This window comes from Clinocottus analis, unplaced genomic scaffold (genome assembly GCF_023055335.1).
Source record: "Clinocottus analis isolate CAN_PGR_092001 unplaced genomic scaffold, fCliAna1.0.p SCAF_20, whole genome shotgun sequence".
Taxonomy (NCBI): Eukaryota; Metazoa; Chordata; class Actinopteri; order Perciformes; family Cottidae; genus Clinocottus; species Clinocottus analis.
The window spans coordinates 14,648,690-14,669,403 of NW_027175932.1; the positions used below are offsets into that span (position 1 = coordinate 14,648,690).

General features: G+C 42.0%; 1 protein-coding gene across 4 annotated transcripts in view; it reads left to right on the plus strand.

Annotated features, from left to right (window-relative positions):
- dennd5b (DENN/MADD domain containing 5B) overlaps positions 1–20,714 on the plus strand; it is an 82,690-nt gene that overhangs the window by 39,355 nt on the left and 22,621 nt on the right. For 2 of the 4 annotated variants that reach the window (XM_068586061.1, XM_068586062.1), the window contains 10 exons: positions 1,214–1,795; positions 3,181–3,412; positions 6,640–6,790; positions 8,645–8,735; positions 9,937–10,068; positions 10,343–10,495; positions 10,572–10,650; positions 10,782–10,863; positions 11,623–11,751; positions 20,588–20,709. In XM_068586061.1, coding sequence (XP_068442162.1) covers positions 1,214–1,795; positions 3,181–3,412; positions 6,640–6,790; positions 8,645–8,735; positions 9,937–10,068; positions 10,343–10,495; positions 10,572–10,650; positions 10,782–10,863; positions 11,623–11,751; positions 20,588–20,709 — 1,753 coding nt within the window. Of the gene's footprint in view, positions 1–1,213; positions 1,796–3,180; positions 3,413–6,639; positions 6,791–8,644; positions 8,736–9,069; positions 9,181–9,936; positions 10,069–10,342; positions 10,496–10,571; positions 10,651–10,781; positions 10,864–11,622; positions 11,752–20,587; positions 20,710–20,714 lie in introns of those variants that run through there. The other 2 variants (XM_068586065.1, XM_068586063.1) reach the window with 2 other exon arrangements.

The following is a 20,714-nucleotide window of genomic DNA, read 5'->3' on the forward strand; positions in this document are numbered from 1 at the left end:
CTTTGAAGTGGCTGTGACCTAGAAATGGGCTGATGATGAAATAACTGTATAGGAAGCAGAGAGGGAACTATGAATGTAATTGTGGAATTAATGCCAGACAGTGTTTGTCCTTCTGAACTCTGTACTTCAATGCAGGTCTTCTTCTTTTTTGCCCCTCATGTCCAAAGGTGAACACTGCATTATGTTTTCTTTGCAGAGAAGATTACGTGGCAATGTTATCGTCCATTTTCAACTTTTGTCTCCTCTTTTCTGTCCTTGTATGTATGCAATTATCCCTAGCGCGCTTTGGATCAAAAACTAGGGCAACATTTCTGGAGACAAAAAAGCTTCTGATCAGCAGTTTGTTTGAGTTCTTTTTTTTTGAAAGGGGGGTATGAAATGCCCAAGGCTGGAATCGAACCTGTGAAAGCGATTTTTAGGGTAAATGTCATCATTTACCCATTCAATTCTATGTTTCTATTCTAGTAACAGAGGAGGATCAGTCTATCAGAAGGGACATAAGTACAATATATGTGATGTGTACAGAATGAACAACGCAAGAGAGCTATACACTGACGGCATGGTCTGCTATGCAAGGAGATTTTATTTTCAGCAATGATCCAAAATACAGTGGACAAAAAAAAATATCAAGGGGACCAGTGTGATGCTCACTTCCAGGTACAAAATTCGTCCTCCCGAGGCTGCCCATTTATGGATGATAAAGATTTCTCCAGCACTTGAACACACCACACACACAGGGGTCTGACGTTCAGATTTCTCTCTGTTTTCATTCCTGTTTTAAATTCTACTTAATATCTGTGTTCCCTAGTATGTGTACATCAGTACATTCCTCTTTCTGTTGTTCAGAATGGTTGAAAGCATAATCAGTTCTTACTTTGATCCTATATGAGGCTGAAACGCTAACTCCATTATGTCAGATTGAGGTTGATCTCCGACAATGTGCTATTATAAATCACACACTGACCTACATTCTTTGTACTCCACATTTCCTGGCCCTGTCATTCCTCCTAAAACCGATTTGTCTTCAATATGACTCCTGATAGTACTCTCACCCTGCTCCTCTTCCTTCTGTCAGTGGCACCCTAAGGACACTCCTCATGTTCTCTTTGTGATGTTGAGATTGGATGTAATGTTTTGGTCCCAGTAATTCAAACGGATCATTGTCTATTACTGAGCTCTATTGTTGTAATATTAACATCTGTTCTTGTCCCAGGCCAACCTGTGTTTTGTGGACATTGACAACCACTACATTGAGCTTCCAGAGGACTTTCCCCAGTTCCCCAACAAGACTGAGTTCATCCAGGAGCTCAGCGAGGTGCTGCTCAGTTTTGGCATCTCCGCCAGCACAGGAGCCCCGCCGCGGACCCGTACCAGTGCTCCCGGCAGTACTCCCTCCACCCCTGGCAGGGAGCGCAAGACCGTCGCCCTGCGGCAGCTAGAGGACGACGGGCGCAACGGCAACCTCGCAGGGGAGGGGCTGGCTGTGCTGCAGCTGCTGCAGGGAAACGCCACCTTGGAGAGACTTCAGGCGCTCACCAAGCGCACTGGGGTGACGGTGGCCCGCGTGGATGCCCTGCGGGCTGGAGTGAGAGCTCAGGCCTCCCCGGGGCCAGGCAGCCGAACGGGGGCCGAAGAGGAGGAGCTGAGAAACGCTAAGCTGAACGTCCAGCTGCGGGAGGTGTTCGCTAGCCGCTTCACTACCATGTTTGCAGACTACGAAGCCTTCGTCATCCAGAGCGCCCCGGACCTGGAGTCTTGGCTCACCAACAGGGAGCAGATGCACAACTTTGATAAGGTGACTAAATTGAGCATTAACACATGACGTGCAGACAAAACTTATTTCTATACTAGGTCAGTTTTTTTAAGGTGCTCTGATCTGGATCTTTGGATTTATTCACCTATTGTTGGATGTCAGTCGATACCTATCATAGGGTCAGTTTGAAGCCTTCTGTTCATCATGGTGGATTCTTTTTAAATGAAGAGATAAGAAAGTACCATTAAACCATGTTTATTTGTGGTCAGGCAACATATAAAACGTATTCCACTCTGTCAATTGCCGCTTTTGTACAGAGATCCCAATATGTGTGTCACTATGTTTTGCGGCTTATCTAATTGGCCTTTACGAATACCACCCTTTCAAACTATTTTGAACCAATATCAGTCAGTAGCAGATCCATCACAGCTTTTTTTTCTAATTGTCTGTCTTCTTAGAGCAAAGAGAGGCTTCTTTCTAAAACCCACTGTGTCCTACCATACATAGGGAAAAGATTAAACTGAGTAGAGAGTAAACAGCTTAAGTAAAAGGTATTATTTGGGACAGACTGTTATGTCTAGGTTGACCTTTTGCAGTAGTGTATTTTATATTTAAGCTATAACCATCCAGAATAGGAATATTAGGTTACACGTTAATATATATGTTAATATATTGGTGATGGTAGCACATCTCCTGCCTTCACTGAAAACATTTTTAAAATTGGATTTATCTGTTAAAGGAAAAGAAGACACCCACCTGCACTAACCTTGTTCAGGTTACTTCTCTCCGTCTACAGTGAAGTGTAATACAGACAAACTAACGATTGTATTTGTCGCATTAACATATCAAACAGCTAAATGAGCGGCATCAATGGATTTGATCACTACGTCCTGGTAACTAAGCAAACTCCACTCTATCGGCCAGTCAGTCATCCAGTTTAATTCTTAAAGAGTACGCTCGGCTCGATCAAAGAAATTATTCAACCAAAATATTATGTCCTGTGTTGCCAACTGCTTTCTCGAGAAACTCGCAAACAGCAACAGATCCAAAAGTTGCTGAATCTAGAGAGAATGTTGCCCCGAGATGTAAAGAGTATTTTAAAACTAAAGATAACCACAATCCTGCATTTAAGTTCATGGCCACATTGTTTCCCAAAAGCTCAGTTTTCACCATCCACACTAAGAATGCAATGCTGCGGTTTTTATTTATTTATCCACTATGGAGAAAAATGCTGGCTTGCCATGGACATCCTCTAAAAAGTCTTTTGCCTTTTTCCATACTTTATATTGTGAAAAATAATAAAATTCACAGTCAAAACTTCCTATATTTGTCTATAATGTCGACAGGTGATCACAATGACTGAATCAGCGCTAGGTCCGATTTGTTCTTGTCCTTAATTGGCCTGGATGTATATATTTCTGCTCCAGGCCTCATTCCTGTCTGACCAGCCAGAGCCCTACCTCCCCTTCCTCTCCCACTTCATCGAGACGCAGATGTTTGCCACCTTCATTGACAATAAGATCATGTCCCAGTGGGAGGAGAAGGAGCCGCTGCTCCGCGTCTTCGATGGCCGCATTGACAAGGCTCGCCTCTACAACGTCCGCGCTCCCAGCCTTCGGTCCTCTAGTTACCAGAAGTGCTCCATCCTCAAGGAGTCCGGTAAGCTCAGCAGCTTGGCTCTCCCCAGTGACCAGTAAAAACACTTCTTATTTCTCTGCATCCCAACACAGCAAACACTCCATCACTCACTCACACACACACATACAAAATTACAGTCTTACTGCTCAGTGTTTGCTCAGGCCTGTATTTTCTTAATTAGTGCCGCGTGTGTTTACCCTTCGTTTTTCCTTTAGTGCTGAATGTGCACAGTGAGGCAGGCAGTTCAAATCAGGGTTGCCTCAGAGTGGTGGAGGCCGTCAGGGAATCTATACCATAAGCTTACAGAATATTATGAATGCATATTGAAACCCTTTCATAAACTGTTATATAAGGATGTGTTTGATATATCAGACAGATGAGTGACCATTCAAAACACAGCTATGACAGTGATGGTATCCGCTTAAAGTTTGGCTTTGTTTTGCAGCGTTTATCAGCGCAGATCATCACCTTCCTCTGTCAAAAATTACGACGTTCAGCTTTTCATCGGCGACTGCAATTAAAGCTTACCGTTCCTCGAACCCACACTGTTTCTCCCTAATGAGCGATGGCGAGCTTCGATGGTGCATGCAAGTAGCCAATTACTCAGACAATAGGCAGCCTGCCTTCCTCCGAGGTGACTCGCTCCAATTGCTGCTCAGATTAGATTGAAACTGCAGCTTCTGCCTGGGTTCAGTCAGACAGACACAGAGGAACGAATCAGTCTGCAGTAGTGAATGGGTCACACACAGTGGGCATCAGTGGGGTATGCGTCACAGGTTTCGCGTTTATCAGGTTTGTCTCTTCAGCCTCGGTCCCACAATGCATCTGTGCTCTCTGTGTGTGTCACATTTGTGTAACTTTTGGACGTTGTTCCTTGCACCTGCAGCAATCTGGGAGCAAGTTTTGTTAATCATTTTTATCATGTGAAAGGTTTAGGGATGTTGCTATGTGCTCTGGTCTCAGTAAGTATGTTAAGTATAGGTTAGTGATTCCAAAATGGATCAACAGAAATCAAGTCAGACTCAAGTTACTTTAAATGGAATAATGCGTTGTTTTTCTATGCGTCTGCTTTTTGTGATTACAGGGAAAACCACAGCATTATTATTATTATTATTATTATTATTATTATTATTGAAGACTTGACAAAGCTCCTCCAGAGCCACAAAGGACATTAAACATGTTTTCACAGGTTTGGTAGAGGAAACTTAAAATCATTTAACACGTATATTAATAATTTATATAATGTAATGTATTTAATTTGCATCTTCCAGCCCACACTCACATAACTGTCACCAATGTACATTTCCATATGCGTTTGAACAATATTGGGGCGACCGTGGCGCAGTAATGAGCAGGGGTCGTTCAGAGGAACGGCGGTTCGATCCCTGGCCCCGCTAGCCAGGGTCAATGTGTCCTTGAGCAAGACACTTAACCCTAAAATTGCTCCCGTAGCTGCGACTACGGTGAATGAAAGTTAGATAGTTCTGATGTGGCACCTTGCATGGTAGCTTCTCTCATCATTGTGTGAATGATTCCTATGTAAAGCGTCTTTGAGTATTCAGAAAAGCGCTATATGAATTCAAACCATTGTTATTATTTATTATTACATTTTTATTCAATTTCAAAAGAACAGACATTTTGCCCTTTTATCGAATACAAATAGCTATGTAGCATAAATATACGTCGACATTTAGGCCTCCATTTAAAGTTAAAGCAAAAAGAAAAGCATTCTTCTGGATAAAATAACTGTTTATTCTTACATTTTTACATCCTCGGGGAGAAAGGAACAGTCAGGGTTTACTCATGCACATGTGTTGCTCACTGGTGACTTGGTGTTGCTGTAGATGGACATGAACATGGTTGAGGTGTATCGGGCTATTGAAGAAACCAGAGGGTAAAGAGTCTGTAGTCAGACAGTAGCTGATCCGTTGCTTCATCCCTCTGACCTTGTTGTGCCCTCTGGAAAACTGTTTATGAACAGCAGTGGCGGTCCGTGGTGTTGGCCATTAGGCCAGCTGTGATTACAGCAACAAAAAAAAATGTCACAGACCAACACACTCATCCACCACACGGCTCCACCACGAGCATACGGGGTGAGGAGACTGACCGAACCTGCAAGTCACAAGCCACCCGTCACTTTTATTGCGCAACGGGGCTTCAGAGACCCTCTGACTCGCGTGTGCGAACTCCTTGGTTCGTGTTTGAAGACGGGTCGGGTGGGTTGCCAAAATTGCCTTAGACCCCTGACGCCCTTTAAGATGGCCCGCCATATAAAGCAACACGACACTAAGGACAGTGCGCCCCGGTCAACAGTGCAGGGGACGCGTCCCTCTCTGGTGGGGAGAGAAGTCACAAGCATATATTCAGCCCGGGAAGCGGCGAGGTTCGAGCACGGGCTCTCTAAAGCACACGACAGGAGCCGGCATGCCACCTTCGGCCCGAGCCTTTCCAAGCCAACCTAGAACCGGTCGCGTCACTACAGTGGAGGAAATGTACCCGACGAGGGGCAGCTCAGCAAGGGGAGAGCACAACAAAAAAAATGCACGTTGTCCAAATCTATCAACAAAACCGCCACACTGACCCTGCACAGTACAGACATGACATTGCAGCACAACTGCACCGGCAACAACCTCTCCCAAGGAGAGGCAGCACCAGCACCCCCAGGTGCAGCAGTAAGCACAGCTCTGTGGCTAGTTTACGATTAAATACGACTGCAAATGTAGAAAACAGTAACATAATCAGAACTTCTCTCACTCGACGCACATGAACCTCTGTGGAAAAGGGCTCATCCGTAGGTCCTGAGATTCTAGCTTCTAGGTTTTGACAGGCCCCGCCTTTAACTTTGTAATTCTGTTTAGGCCAGCAGAGGCCTTGCTGGCCCCGACGGCCCGCCACTGATGGACAGTAAACAATAGATTTGATTTACTTTGCTTAATCGAGTAAAGTTATTAACTGTATTGATTGGATAAGCAGCACCCTCGATTTATAGCAGTGACATTTGGACAAAACTGCGCTGAGTGAAGATTCATTCTCTTTATTCATGAATCTATCAAAGTTTGATCACAGATCCTGATTGAACCGTTACTCTGTATGGGTCCATCTTTTGGTGTTACCAAGTGTGTGCAGTGCATCAGACTCACATTCCCTTTAATGTCGGGATTGTAACTAGACTCCTCCCTCTGACCATGATCTGATAATGAAGTCAATCAAAAACAAATGTTTGTGTTGCCTTGTGTCTACCCCTCCAGCTCAGGCCATAGAGCAACGGCTGGTGAAGATCGACCACACCGCCATCCACCCACACCTGCTTGACATGAAGATCGGGCAGGGCAAATACGAGCAGGGCTTCTTCCCCAAACTGCAGGCCGACGTGCTTAACACAGGGCCGACCAGTAACAAGTGAGTCCACCTTACACCTTGGGAGGGAAAGCAGCAGATAAAGTCAGCACTTAACACCAACACTGTGCTGATTTTGACACTGTGGCTTCAAACCTTACTTTGTTTGCTGTTTTGTTTGCATCGTTCAGCAAAGTAATAACTCTCAGTGAACGTGTGCTTAGACACAGCCTGATGTCTTCAGTGGGATTTAATTCCAGTTTTTATTCTTTTTTTTCCCAATCTACTGTCTGTCCACTGTGACGGCCCCTGAGCACGCCAGGTGTGCAGTGATTGGGGGATGCAGAGCACCCGGGACGGGAAACTGAATAAGAGCCCGGTACTGGCGTTGCTCACTGCGCAGGTGTGGGGGGAGTGATACAGACCGTTGCTCCCGTCCTGTTTTGGTTTCGGATTTGGTTTTGGTTTTCTCTAAACTGTTGCTCGTGCCACATTTGTCATGGCCTAAGATCCGGGTTGTGACATCACCAACAGTTACAAAGAAAAAGTAAAAGAAGAAGGCAAAGGATAAAGACAGAAATAAAAAATATATATTTAAAGAGTGAGTAAAGAAATAGTTTGGCTTTGTAGGAAATACTGTACACATATATGTTAATTTTGGTCCTATAGCGCACTATTGACAGTAGAGAGATGACAAAAGGGAGGCAGAGAAATGGGAAATGAGATGCAACAAAAGGCTGCTGGTCAAACGTACATAAGGAATGCAGATTCCTCAATCTCGCTTTGCTTAGGTTTCACATTAAACTAGAGTTTCAAAGGGACGGAAATTTTCCGGGAAATTTCCGGAAAGTTTCCACGGGAATTTTGGCTCAGGAATTTTGAAAAAAAGAAATTTGCCTAAGTTTTTTGCAAAAGCATATAACAGGGAACTTAAATTTTGTTGAGAACAAGACTATGCTTGCCGAGCTCAGCTGGACCCTGAATGCAGCTGGTTGGGAACATTGTCTGCCAGAAACATAAACGTAAACATAAAACATTCTGTTGTTTTTGAAGTTTTTGTCATCAGTGTTGCGTCTGAATGTTTCAGCCATACACCTGGCAAGTGTGAGAGCGCTGAGTTGCGTAGAGGCCAAGAGCGGTATTGCAGACAGATAGAGATTTCAATTACAGCTTGCAACCTATTGAAAAGAATAACTGAACTAGTTCATTTTTTGGAGCTGTGAACTAAGATCAAAATTTTGAATTATCGACTATGAACTGAACTAGTTCATGTAGAAAGTGAACTTTCCCAACACTGTTTGTCATTAGCATATTGATTACTTGGTAAACTGAAGCCATGTTCATTTTAATACCAAATGTATTTGTATACAGTAGACTTTTTACAGCAGTTAGAGTAGGAAGTATGTATGTCCACACAAAAGTACACCATCACCTCGACTATTCGCGGCTTTCGGAATGTCAAAAAAGTCATTTTTAAAAGTTGTATTATAAATGTTTGCATGCATGTCTGCTTATGACGAGGTAAATACAGTTAAATTACCCCAAACATTCCAGTTAATTCCTGTTAATTCCCGTATATTCCTGTGGAAAGTTTCCAACTTTAAATATTCCCGGAATTTTGCAACCCTACTTTGAACAGAGCCCGGCTAGATGTTTTCCCCTGCCTCCAGTCTATATGCTAAGTTAGGCTAACCACATCCTGACTCCAGCTGTGTACTTAACGCAAGTATTCTTATTCAGCAAAACCAATGAAGTCCTGCTTTAAAGAGCATCAGACAGAAGGGTCATGGAGAAAGCAATGATTCGATAACCTCCTCCTTGTAGAGATTCTGTGAATGGCGATGTGTTAATGTGTGTATTTCGAGGGGCTTTGAAATCTTTTTAAACTAGTCTGATGACACATTGTTTGACCTGCAGGTGGTCTCACAGGACGGCGACAGCTCAGCGAAGGAAAGACCGTCACAGACAACAGACGGAGCATCTGGGTCTCGACAACGACCTGAAAGAGGTAGAAAAGCCTCCTCATAAACTGTCCCTCCCCCTCCTCTGTTCTCTAATGGGATGCAGCTGACAAGCACGTCGTTAATTTCTCTGTTTGTCTCATGGCATCATGTCTCTGTTGGTTTTCGTTCTGTATGTGGACTTTCTTTTGGTTTCGGTTTGAGCTTTCTTTGTCATCATTTCTGAAAGACTTCATGTGCATGCTGCTTTCTGTTGTCTTCTCCATTCTGCTCTTTTGTTCCTGTCCTCTCCTGTCTGCTCGTGTGTCCTGTGCCTGTCGGTCCGGGGGTTTGGGTCGTACCTCTGTTCCTCCTCCTCCTCCTCCTCCTCCTCCTCCTCAGCAGGTGGAGGGCTGTCTGGTCCTGCAGAACTCGATGGCGTTTTGGGAGTGGGACAAAGCGTCCCCTCCGTCTATCAAACCGCCTAAAAAATCTGCCTCTGCGTCCTGCCTGGTATGTGGAGGAGCTGCCTGTGTTGTGGACGTCCTCTGTCGGACCCCTTCACCCCATACCAACCTCATACCTCTTACTAAAGCAGCAGTGGTTGGTTGGAGCAGTTTAATCCAATTCTGATGTGATGTAGTGAGAGTGAACCGTAAACAAAAGGGGGAGCTATCAATGAGATCAAATTGTTCTTGATTACATGCATGCTTTGTTTTCCTGTCAATCACGGTAATGGCTGGCTCTGCCTCCACCAATACAAACTATGACTGCAAATACCTTGAAATTGTACTGCAGAAAATATGGCAAACAAAATATCAAATATGGGGTTTCATTTTATGATAATACATGTTATATAATTGTATTATTTATTATTATAACTTTAAAGGTGCTACAATCTCTGTCAAAACACTGGTTTGACCAGGTCCTAAGAACTTTTCTGAGCAAAAAAAACTCAAAATGAACCAAAGAGAGCAATTGGGAAGTTCTTATTTTGAAGAAGCTGTAGTACATCAGTTCCCGCTTCAGTAGGAACTCACCACACTTCCCAACACTCCCTCTCCTTATTAATAAAGTATGTCCTGGCTATGCCTCCTCTCATGCATCACACCCTCTCCTCTTAACTCACACACAATCTTTGTGTTTGATTTTGACATCTAGACACTAGAAATGGTAAATACTACAATACGGATAAAGTGTTTCTCTCCATTAGTGTATTTCTCAGGTCTGTTCTCCAGAGCTCATTAACCAGTTCTGTTAAATCTCCAGAAATACATGCAGGAGGCCCGCAGTCTAGGGAAGAACCTCCGGCAGCCCAAACTGTCTGATCTGTCTCCCGCCGTCATCGCCCAGACCAACTGGAAGTTTGTGGAGGGGCTGCTCAAGGAATGTCGCATGAAGGTGAAACATACGACAACAGAATGACCCTGCACTTAGAGACAATCTGACTCTGACTTAACCTTTATGACTCCTTCCGTAAATCAACATTGGATGCAGACTTTGTTAACTGGAATTACCCACAATTCATAGCCCCAACCCCAATGCCCCCCCTAAACCCTCAAACCCTAAACCCTCTAGGACTTACTGATGTCACCTGTTAAATGATTGAGTGTGAGTGGCTGTAAGGGCTTGAAAAATAGTTATCTGGGTGTGTGATTGTGCAATTTGTAATAAGACCAAGCGTATGCTGGTGGAGAAGATGGGCCGGGAGGCGGTGGAGCTGGGCCACGGCGATGCCAACATCACCGGGCTGGAGGAGAACACTCTGATCGCCAGCCTATGTGACCTGCTGGAAAGAATCTGGAGCCATGGGCTGCAGGTCAAACAGGTCAGCGCACACATGCACTCGCACACGCGTCATCGGTCTTTACGTGTGTCGTGATTCTGCTTTTCTGACCTCTCAGGGGAAGTCAGCCCTGTGGTCGCACCTGCTGCACTACCAGTCCCGAGAGGAGAAGCTGGAGAACCAGGCAGAATCCCCAGGTCGCATGCACGCCTGCACGCATGCAGGCGTGCACACACACACACACACACATAATGTCAAGGGACTCAGACGAATGTATCCGGTCATTAAAAAAAATTAAATCCTTATATCCTGTATTTCTCTTCCACAGTCTCTATTGTTACTGAGAGGAGGAAGTCTGACAGTTCCGTAGCGATGCCGTCTCTACGTGTGTCCCTCATACAGGATATGAGGTACGTGCTGTGGTCATAATTGTCTCCTAATTGCATATAAGTAATCAGTAATACTATGTGTAAACGTAAACCGCTTCCTGACTCCTAATAATCGAGAGAATAAGCTCTTCTTTCTAAAGCGGCATCTTCGCACTGACCATTAAGTACATTTTACAATTATTGGCAGATTAACTTTTCAAGCAAACATTCTCTATTTGTCAAATGTTTTTGGTTTTAGTAAACTAAATGACTTAAAACGGACAAAACAAGACTTGGAATTCTGTAACTGTCCCTGGGGTTCTTTAATACATGCTTGTAGCACAGAATCATCCGAATTTGCCTTTGGCAAAAAAAAAATCATTCAAAATCGGATTCTTATGGTTATTTGTTGTTTTGCACAGTAGCAAAGCTCTAGTTTTTGGCTTCTGGAACAAAGAAACAAACATCTAAAAGTTTGCAACCCAGGAGGAATTCCTCTTCCAGCAAATGCAATACGTGTTATACAGGAGACAGGAATAGCAGGGGTAGAATTATAATGACATAATTGTTACATTACATAACATATTGTGGACATAGTAAGTATTAATAGTAGGTTTCACATAGAAAAACTCTGTACCACTGAGCCCTGGAGAAGCTGACAGACTTCACACACGCACACACTAAATTAAAAGCATATAACTTCATGGTAAATCGCAATAGTAACCAGTGACGAGGGTGGACGAGCGTTTTTACGAGCCTTCATCCATTTGTCTCATGTCCCTCCATTGTCTGTCTCCGAAGGCATATCCAGAGCATGTCCGAGATAAAGACTGACGTGGGACGAGCGAGGGCCTGGATCCGACTGTCCCTGGAGAAGAAGCTGCTCTCTCAACACCTTAAACAGCTGCTATCCCGACATGCCTTGACCAAGTGAGTGCACGTGATCAACTTTCTCTCACACAGACACTTGCTCTGTGCTTTTGATAAGGGTAATTGAGTTCCATTTTCTGAGATGCAGCCATTCTAATATTTATGCATGCCCCGAAAGCACGTCCCAAAACCAGTGGTTCTTCAAATTTTCACCTAACACCAACACAATTGTAATAAAATGGTCCATGCTGAATTTTTATTGCAATAGCAACATTTTGTCACTGCTTTTATAGATACTATAATAAAGAAAATTAAATAACAATTTATAATAACTACATGCTCGTTAGCGTAAGTAAACACTTGATTTAAGAAAAAATAATAATTTTAAATCGTTGTTCCAACATGAACACTTATTATTAATTCATTAGTATGCAATTCATGAACAGAGTTATAAATGTTATCTTGATTAATGAGCTTTAGCATGCATTTCATGATTGGGTTTTCATACATATAAATGCTGGGTTCCCTATTTGTAAATTAAGTAATATATATTACAAACCAATATTAAGGACTTAAGAACACACATTGATGTGATACATTACATGTTTAATAAATCGAAGTACAAAACATGTTGTTTCCTTTTGGTGGCCCTATGACATTGTGAAATTGTTCGCATGGAATTGTGTCCAGCCTTTAACCAGCATCATGCATGATAAATTTGGGGCAAATTGGATACTGTACTTGCAACAACTTCCTCTTTCTTGGCAAACTGCACGAAATGGACGTGTATCACCACGCCACGTCAAGGCTGTTCAAGGACAACTCTTTCAGGTCTTCAGATCATTCTTGACCAAAATAGAAGCAGATCACATAGATTTATAGGAGGAGTTTGTAAGAGTACAAATGCTAAAAACGGCAAAAAATGACAAAAAAGCCCAAATTGGACGAAACTGTCGCACACCCTGGGGTTTAAATGACCTGAACTCTTTTGTATCAGGGCCTGCTAAACCTTCTCTGCTGGTCTAAACAGAAACATGAAGTTATAACTATTATAACTTAATTGTTTTTCACAAATGCACTATGTATTATTATAATTAAGTGTGGCTATAGCCGCATCGGGTCATAGACCCCATGCTGCAAGCCAACTTCATGTTCTCCTGCGGGTTTATTAGTTGGAATGCTAAGGCATTCCAACTAATAAGCCAACTAATAATTGCTTAGCATTCCGACTATTGTTCTTCGAATCTTTATTAGTTAGAATGCTTTAGCATTCCAACTAATAAATAATGGAATGCTTCAGCATTCCAACTACTGTTCTTCAAATCTTTATTAGTTGGAATGCTGCAAGCATGATTTTTTTTATAATGGGACCCAATGGGGAAATCTTCAAATCATCTTCAACTTCAAACGTTTACAGTTTCTTCATACGTTGAGCTTAAGACAATATTTAAAATTTCAAATGTTGACAAAACCCTCAGCTATTAATCTACGCTTTTACATTTTTCATATCTTCTCAAATTTTAAAATTATTCAGCTTTTTATCAAAATAAAAATGAATGGTTTCCAATGAAGAAAATCTTCAAATCCGCTTTCAACTCTTTAACAGGAGCCTTTTAGTCTGTACATCTGCAGGCTGAAGGCACGTGAACGACCGCACACGCGAACGGGTGCGCACATGCACGTGCGTGAACGGTCGCGCACGTAACCGGCCGTGCACGCACGTGAACGGCAGCATACCTGAACGCTCACTAACGTGAAACGGCCGCGCGAACGGCAGCGCTAAAGTGTTATTATGGTCGCGTGCACGTTCGCGCGTGTGTGTGCACGCGCGTGTGTGTGCAAGTCACTTCAGTTACAGACGTCAGGATTAACAGCGTCACTGACGTTCACATTCTGAGGTTTAACAGATGGTTTTATAGACACACTGCAACCCAATAATATCAGGCGTCTAACCAACTGTGCCTGTGGATCAGTGGTTAACAACCCCGTCTTAGAAGCAAAGGGTCAGTGGTTCAAACCCAACCCATGGCAGACTTTAAATTTAAAAAAAGCTTTTTTATTTCTTCTCTTGGACTGGACACCCGGGCGGGCTGGGTCGTATGTTTGACACCCCTGATTTAGATGATGCAGTTTTCCTTTCAACTTTTCCAATTATACATTTCATTTTCAAATATATTCAGCTTTGTTAAGCTTTATTCAACTATATTTCACTATGTTCAGCTATATTTAGCAATTTCTTTCAAATATTTCAGCTTTATGCTTCAGCTTTTTTGCATTCCAACGCATTTTCAGCAGGAAATTCTCTTTCTAGTTAAACTTTTTTTTCTATTTCTTCCGTATGTATTTTTGGCCCGTTTCAACTGCTTCATATTTTCAGCGACAGAAACCGTTCAACTATTAAAAATATTCAGCTTCTTAAGGAAACGTGTGCTATATCCTTTCATATCTTTAACTATTTAACTTTATGAATTATTAAGCTTTTTATGAAAATTAAAAAGAATGGGATCCAATGGGGTGGATGTCATACTCAGAGTGCAGAGCACGTCAGATCTTGTAGATTTTTTTTTTTTAATTTGCCGTTAACTCCGTACCGTATACTCTTTGGGCATAATTTATAGCTCAAAACGTTGGAAATCTTGTTTTCTGTCATAAACTGTGGTCCATAGGAATCGAACAGATTCAGACGTCTTGAAATCGGACTGAATGTGAGAGCAAGTCCACCTCGCTCTGCCATCCGCCGCCATGTTAAATCTCCCTCCAAAGCCACGTCTCCCCTGAAGCTCGTACCTGATTTGTAAATCGCCCGTACAGACACATGTTTTATCGTACAGACTCACCAGTCACAGTATCTGTTAATCAAGTCTTCCTAATGCTCTATATGCGATATCAAAGCCACAGGAGCTTTTAAAGTAACTATGTAGCTGAAGACCTTTGAAGTCATCACCGCCTTTGATCTAGCAACCCACAGGTGTTCCCATTAGGGCAGTTTAACAGACACATAGACACTTACACACGCGCAGACTCACCAGTCATAGTATCTGTTAATCAAGTCTTCCTTACGCTCCATATGCGATATCGAAGCAATAAGGGCTTTTAAAGTCTCATTTTTTAAAATAGTTTGACAGGAGTTCCCCACCATTAAGGTCTGTGTAAGGCAGTCCCTTTGAAGTCATCCATATGGCAACCTTTGATCTAGCAGCCCACAGGTGTTATCATTAGGGCAGTTTAACAGAGACTTATACACGCACACACAACGCAAATGACTTCTCTCTCTCTCTCTCTCTCTCTCTCTCTCTCTCTCTCTCTCTCTCTCTCCTTTCAAAATAAAAGCCCCAGGATTTAACTGTATCTTAACATAAAGCTCAAATAAGGATTTTTTTTATTAAATAATTAATGCTCTTACTAATACTTTGAGTACTGCTGCTAATATTTTGACTATTACTACTACTGCTAATCATACAAATACCACTACTGCGACTACTTCAGCTAATACTAAAACTACTTCTACTCTTACTTCAACTATGATTACTTCTACTACGGTTACTTCAACTACTTCTACGGTTTTTCTACCTCTCTCCCTTTTTGGATTGTAATTCATGTCTTGGAGTATTTAGATGATGCAGTTTTCCTTTCAACTTTTCCAATTATACATTTAAACAACAAGGATTTTAAGCAGTTCAGTTAAATGCTTTTGGGCTTCAACACTTTTCATCAGGTAGTTTTCTATATATGTTTGTATATATTCCACTATTTTCATATATATTCAGTTGTTTTCAAATATATTCAGCTTTTTTAAGCTATTTTAAGCCTTATTCAACTATATTTCACTATGTTCAGCTGCATTCATCAATTTCTTTCAAATATTTCAGCTTTATGCTTCAGCTTTTTTGCACTCCAATGCATTTTCAGCAGGAAATGCAATTTCTAGTTATTGTAGTTATTGTTGTTCGAATCTTTATTAGTTGGAATGCTTTAGCATTCTTTAGCATGCTTAGCATGCTTTAGCATTCCGACTATTGTTCTTTGAATCTTAAATAAACTTATTCTTCTATTTCTTCCGTACGTATTTTGGCCCTTTTCAACTGCTTCATATATTGAGCTACAGAAACCGTTCAACTATTAAAATATTCAGCTTCTTAAGGACACGTGCTTTTAACTATTAAACTGTTTGAATTATTAAGCTTTTTATTAAAATTAAAATGAATGGGATCCAATGGGGAAAATCTTCAAATCTTCTTCAACTTTAATAAACTTTAACAGCTTATAGCTTCTGCATACATTCAGCAAAAAACACCATTTGACTTTTAAAATGTTGACAAAACCTTCAGCAATCTTTCTATAATTTCAGATGTTTTAAATATTTTATACTGTTTAAACTGTCTGCATTTTAGTTTTGTTTTTTTTGCCGCCTTTTCTCTCTTTAACATGGGTGTGTATTGCGCAGCTCAGAGTGCGTGATGTCATACTCAGAGTGCAGAGCATGTCAGATCTTGTAGATTTTTTTTTTTTAATTTGCCGTTAACTCCGTACCATGTACTCTTTGGGCATAATTTATAGCTCAAAATGTTGGAAATCTTGTCTTCTGTCATAAACTGCGGTCCATAGGAATCCAACAGATTCAGACGTCTTGAAATCGGACTGAACGTGAGAGCAAGTCCACCTCGCTCTGCCAGCCACGTCTCCCCTGAAGCTCGTACCTGATTTGTAAATCGCCCGTACAGACGCATGTTTTATCGTACGGACTCACAGTATCTGTTAATCAAGTCTAGGGCTGCAACAATAAATCGATAAAATTGATAAAAATCGATTATCAAAAAAGTTGGCAACGAATTTCATTATCGATTCGTTGTGTCGCGCGATTATTACGCCGTTCAATAAGTCGCGGAGATGTTCGCGTATTAAACAAAACAGTTGAGTGGAGCGGAGCGCCGCAGACAGGAGGTCCAGAAGGTTCTGGTGCAGCCCTGTATCCTCTCGTAAAAGAGGATGTCACTGCATAGTCGCGTTGCGTGTACAATAACTTTAAAGCTTGGCTTACCGTTGTCGTTAGCTCGCTAGCTAGTCGTTCATTCTCTGTGTTTGAGCTGTTGGGTTAGATAACGTCTTCGTTTTAAAATACAGCGGAGCTTCAAGAGAAGCAACGCGTAAATATCTCCTGAGGTGCGGAACGCAGACCTGCGATCAACAGTCTGATATAATGTGGCTTCATGCAGAGCAAGTGCTGCTGGGATTTGTAGTTTAATATCTAATTAACAACCTTTGTGTAGATAACGTGTAGTACGTAAGTTATCCTTTAAAACATTGAGTGTTTACTTCTGGAATATCATCTCCTCTGAGTTCTGAGTGTGCATGTTTGTGAGTGTGCGTGAGTGTGTCTGTGTGTGAGTGTGTGTGCCTGTGCATGTGTGTGTGTGTGTGTGTGTGTCTGTACATGTGTGTAAGTGTGCTGTCTGTGAGTGTGTGCGTCTGTGACACACTCACACACAAAGACACACACACACAGGAAAATGGCTGACTGTGTGTGTGTGCGTGTCTAAGTGTGCGCGTGTGTGTAATTACGGTCACATGAACAAAGTGGAGAGACAGAGAAGTTAAATTGATTGCTAGCATGAAGTTAGCTTTGTGTGACACAATTATTACGGTGGCGTGCACGTTTACGTGTATTTTATATTGTGTAGTTGTCAACACTGTGATCATTAATAAGGTCGTATGATATTTCATATACGTTCGCGTGTGTACAGGACGTTCAGTAGTTTATTTCCTTATGTCCACAGGCCAGTCAGCCTCTTATCAGTCTGCTGGCTCTCACTTGGTCACCGTGACAATGAGAGCACACAGGTGCTTCATATCAGCCAATCAGTTTAACACACAAACCACCTCAAGTGTTTTGGAGGAGAGACGGGCGTAATAAACAAAAGCTATATATATTGTGACGTCTTACGGCAGTAGTAGCCACACTTTCAAAATTTCTTGCGAAATTTTCTAGTTATTTTCAATCATCCGATCACATTTTCTCCTCGTGTGTCTCTGTCAGCAAAGTAGTTTAAGCAGTCCTTTGCAGATTAAAGTACACAGGGTGTGGACGTTGTGGTTGATTGTTATGGAATTCAACAAATCAGATCTTAAGTTTGACAAGCTGAATTTATTCTTTGATGTGCAGCTCCTGCGAAATGGCGCTGATGTATGATTTGTCAGTGGCCTAGCGTGGCCATTAACATGCGCTGTGGGGCAGCGTACAAAAGAATGCTGGTCCCGTGCAAGCCGAGGTGTGCGGGGGATGTCTTGTGTGTGTGCAGTGTTTCAGTGCCGCAGTTTTGTTGGATTGTTTTGTTATAACTAGGGCTGGGCAGATTAACGCGTTAACGCAACGTTAATCTGGTAATCCTTTACCAGCGTTAACTATTTCATTATGCGGTAACTGCGTTTTTTTAATTTGCGTTTTCTTTTTTGCATTGGGAGGGGCTTATCGCTTTAAATCTCTCCCAGACGGTGTAGTTCAGACCTGGGCATCTTACGGCTTTTCCAGTCTGGCCCGTGTGAGGTCAATCAAACATGAAAAATAAATAAATAAGATGCATGCTATGAATGCATTAGAGCGTCACTGCTTTTACTTTGAAGGCGATTTATGTAGGTGCGCGCGCACTTCCATAGCCTCGCCGACAGGCAGTGTTGACGAATTTAGCCTGGCATGAAAGCACGTATTGTTATGTACCTTTTTGTTCTCAACAAGCTGTGAGGGCTTCAACAAGCAACTTGGCCTCACAAAGCGTGCACAGGCCGGCAGTCTACCGGCAGGCAGTCTACCGGCAGGCTCCGCATCGAGATTGAAAGTTAATCGCGCATGCACAAAGCTCCTGACCCCTCAGTCTGATCCACTATGGCAGAGCACTTTAAGTCAGTATCACTTCTGGATCTTTACTTCTCTCCCAAAGAGGAGAACTTTCCACACATCACAAGATCTTCAGTGGACACAGGCTGGACCTTTCTCACTGAGTAAGAAAAACTGAACTGAACTGGAAAACATGAAAAGCACTTATTGCTTTTGTATAAAGTGAATCAATTGCTGGTCTTTAACTTACATCTTTAAGGTAAGCAACAGACTAAACATGGACCAAAGGAGTGGCTTGTCCCTCACAGGGATTCCTTATTGAGTACCTGTTCAGAAAAAAAAAAGAAAAAAAAACAGATTTATGAACTATATATGTATGCATGTTACCTTGCTGTTGCCTGTTATATTGTTCTGATAACATTACTTTAAAATAAAAGCGCACAATATACTAGTTTTTACCTCATCATTGAATTTGGTGCATAATGCATTTAATCGCAGAAAGATTCATGCGATTAATCAGTAAAAAATTTTCAACTTTACCCAGCCCTAGTTGTAACTAAATGTGGCTGGTTAATGACGCAGCAACAGCGAGGTTGGAGGCTTGCTCCACGGAGTGTTCATTGTTAACCTTATGCGCACCAAGGCCTAAAAAAAAAAATCGGCCATATAGCAGAGTGAGCGTCTGAACACGCTGTGTAGTGGGCAGCATGCCGTGTTTAATACATGGTCTGACAGTAACTCCCAGGACACTTTTCTTTTTTTCCCCAGTTCGCACTTGATGTGGACAACACAGCACTGAAGGTGCTGTGTTGCACAGCCCGCCACTGTGTTCCAGGATGCGATTGGAATCAATAGGACAACTAGTTTTTAAGTATGATTATTAAAAAACAAGACGCGCCCCTTAGACGATCATAGGTCCATATCTCTAAGCACAATGAGATATCCAAAAGCTTTATTTTTTGTATTTTGGTTTTTCACAAAATTTTAAATGGTGGAAAATCTAAGTAGGTCGAGTTTATGGGTCTGAGAGGCTTTTTTGTAGAGCAGGTGGAGAAATTTCAAGTCAATCGAACATACTGCCTGAGGGACGTCGCTATCCGACTTCTATGGGGCGCTATAGAGCCTTTTATTCAAACACAAAAATTACACAATCAGATGGCTATTTTCACCAAGTCTGACTTTCCACTAGATTTTTTTAAATGGGTTGCAAAAAAAAAAGCACCACTGGATTCCATTCAAGTTGGAGAAACATCTCAAGGATGAACAATTGAAACAGGAGTGTCATGGCAAAGGCTGTGAATACTTATCGACATGTTATATTTGAACATAACATAATAGATTTGAAAAAAAATCCCCAAATCTTTTTTCACGTAGACATTATGGGATGTTGTGTGTAGATTGTTTAGAGGGAGAAAAAAAATTTACTCAATTTTGGAATAAGGCTGTAACAGAACAAAATGTGAAAAAAGTGAAGCACTGTGAGTACTTTCCGGATGCACTATATACCAAAGATGTGACGACATCTGTCAAGCTTTTGGACTCGATATTGGCACTTCTTCAAGCATAAACCTCACCATTGTTTGCCTTTGCTTGTCTAAGTAAGCTTTTGAGTGTGCTGTCTATAGACGTATAAAAGAAGTGGATTGCAGCATCTGGGTCTGAAAAGTGAAGCCAATGCAGAACCGCAATGCAGAACTCAAACCCGCATTACGTCTATTGACCACCACTCTGAAGCTGCATGTCTTGCTTAACAACAATTTAACAGCCTTAAAAGCGTTTGTGATTAAAAAAAACACTTTGGGATATTTTAAGTCACAAACATGATCTTGATACAATTTGATCATTTTCAAAGAAACACCAATAAAAGGCACTTCTCTCTGCTTTACTTAATGATCCGTGGCTATCCATTTCCAGCAGCTCACCCAACATGAAAAGGTATCCGAACACTGACAGAAGTTCTTCAAATGTGACAGATAAAGGGCGGAGTTTGAACAGTAGATAATTATGATGATGATGATGATGATGATGGTCTAAAGTAAACCTGACAGGGTTTTGCTGTGTCTACAGAAAGCTGTACAAGCGCTATGCCTTCCTGCGCTGTGAAGAGGAGAAGGAGCAGTTCCTCTTCCACCTGCTCTCCCTCAACACCGTAGACTACTTCTGCTTCACCAGCGTCTTCACCACCATCAGTGAG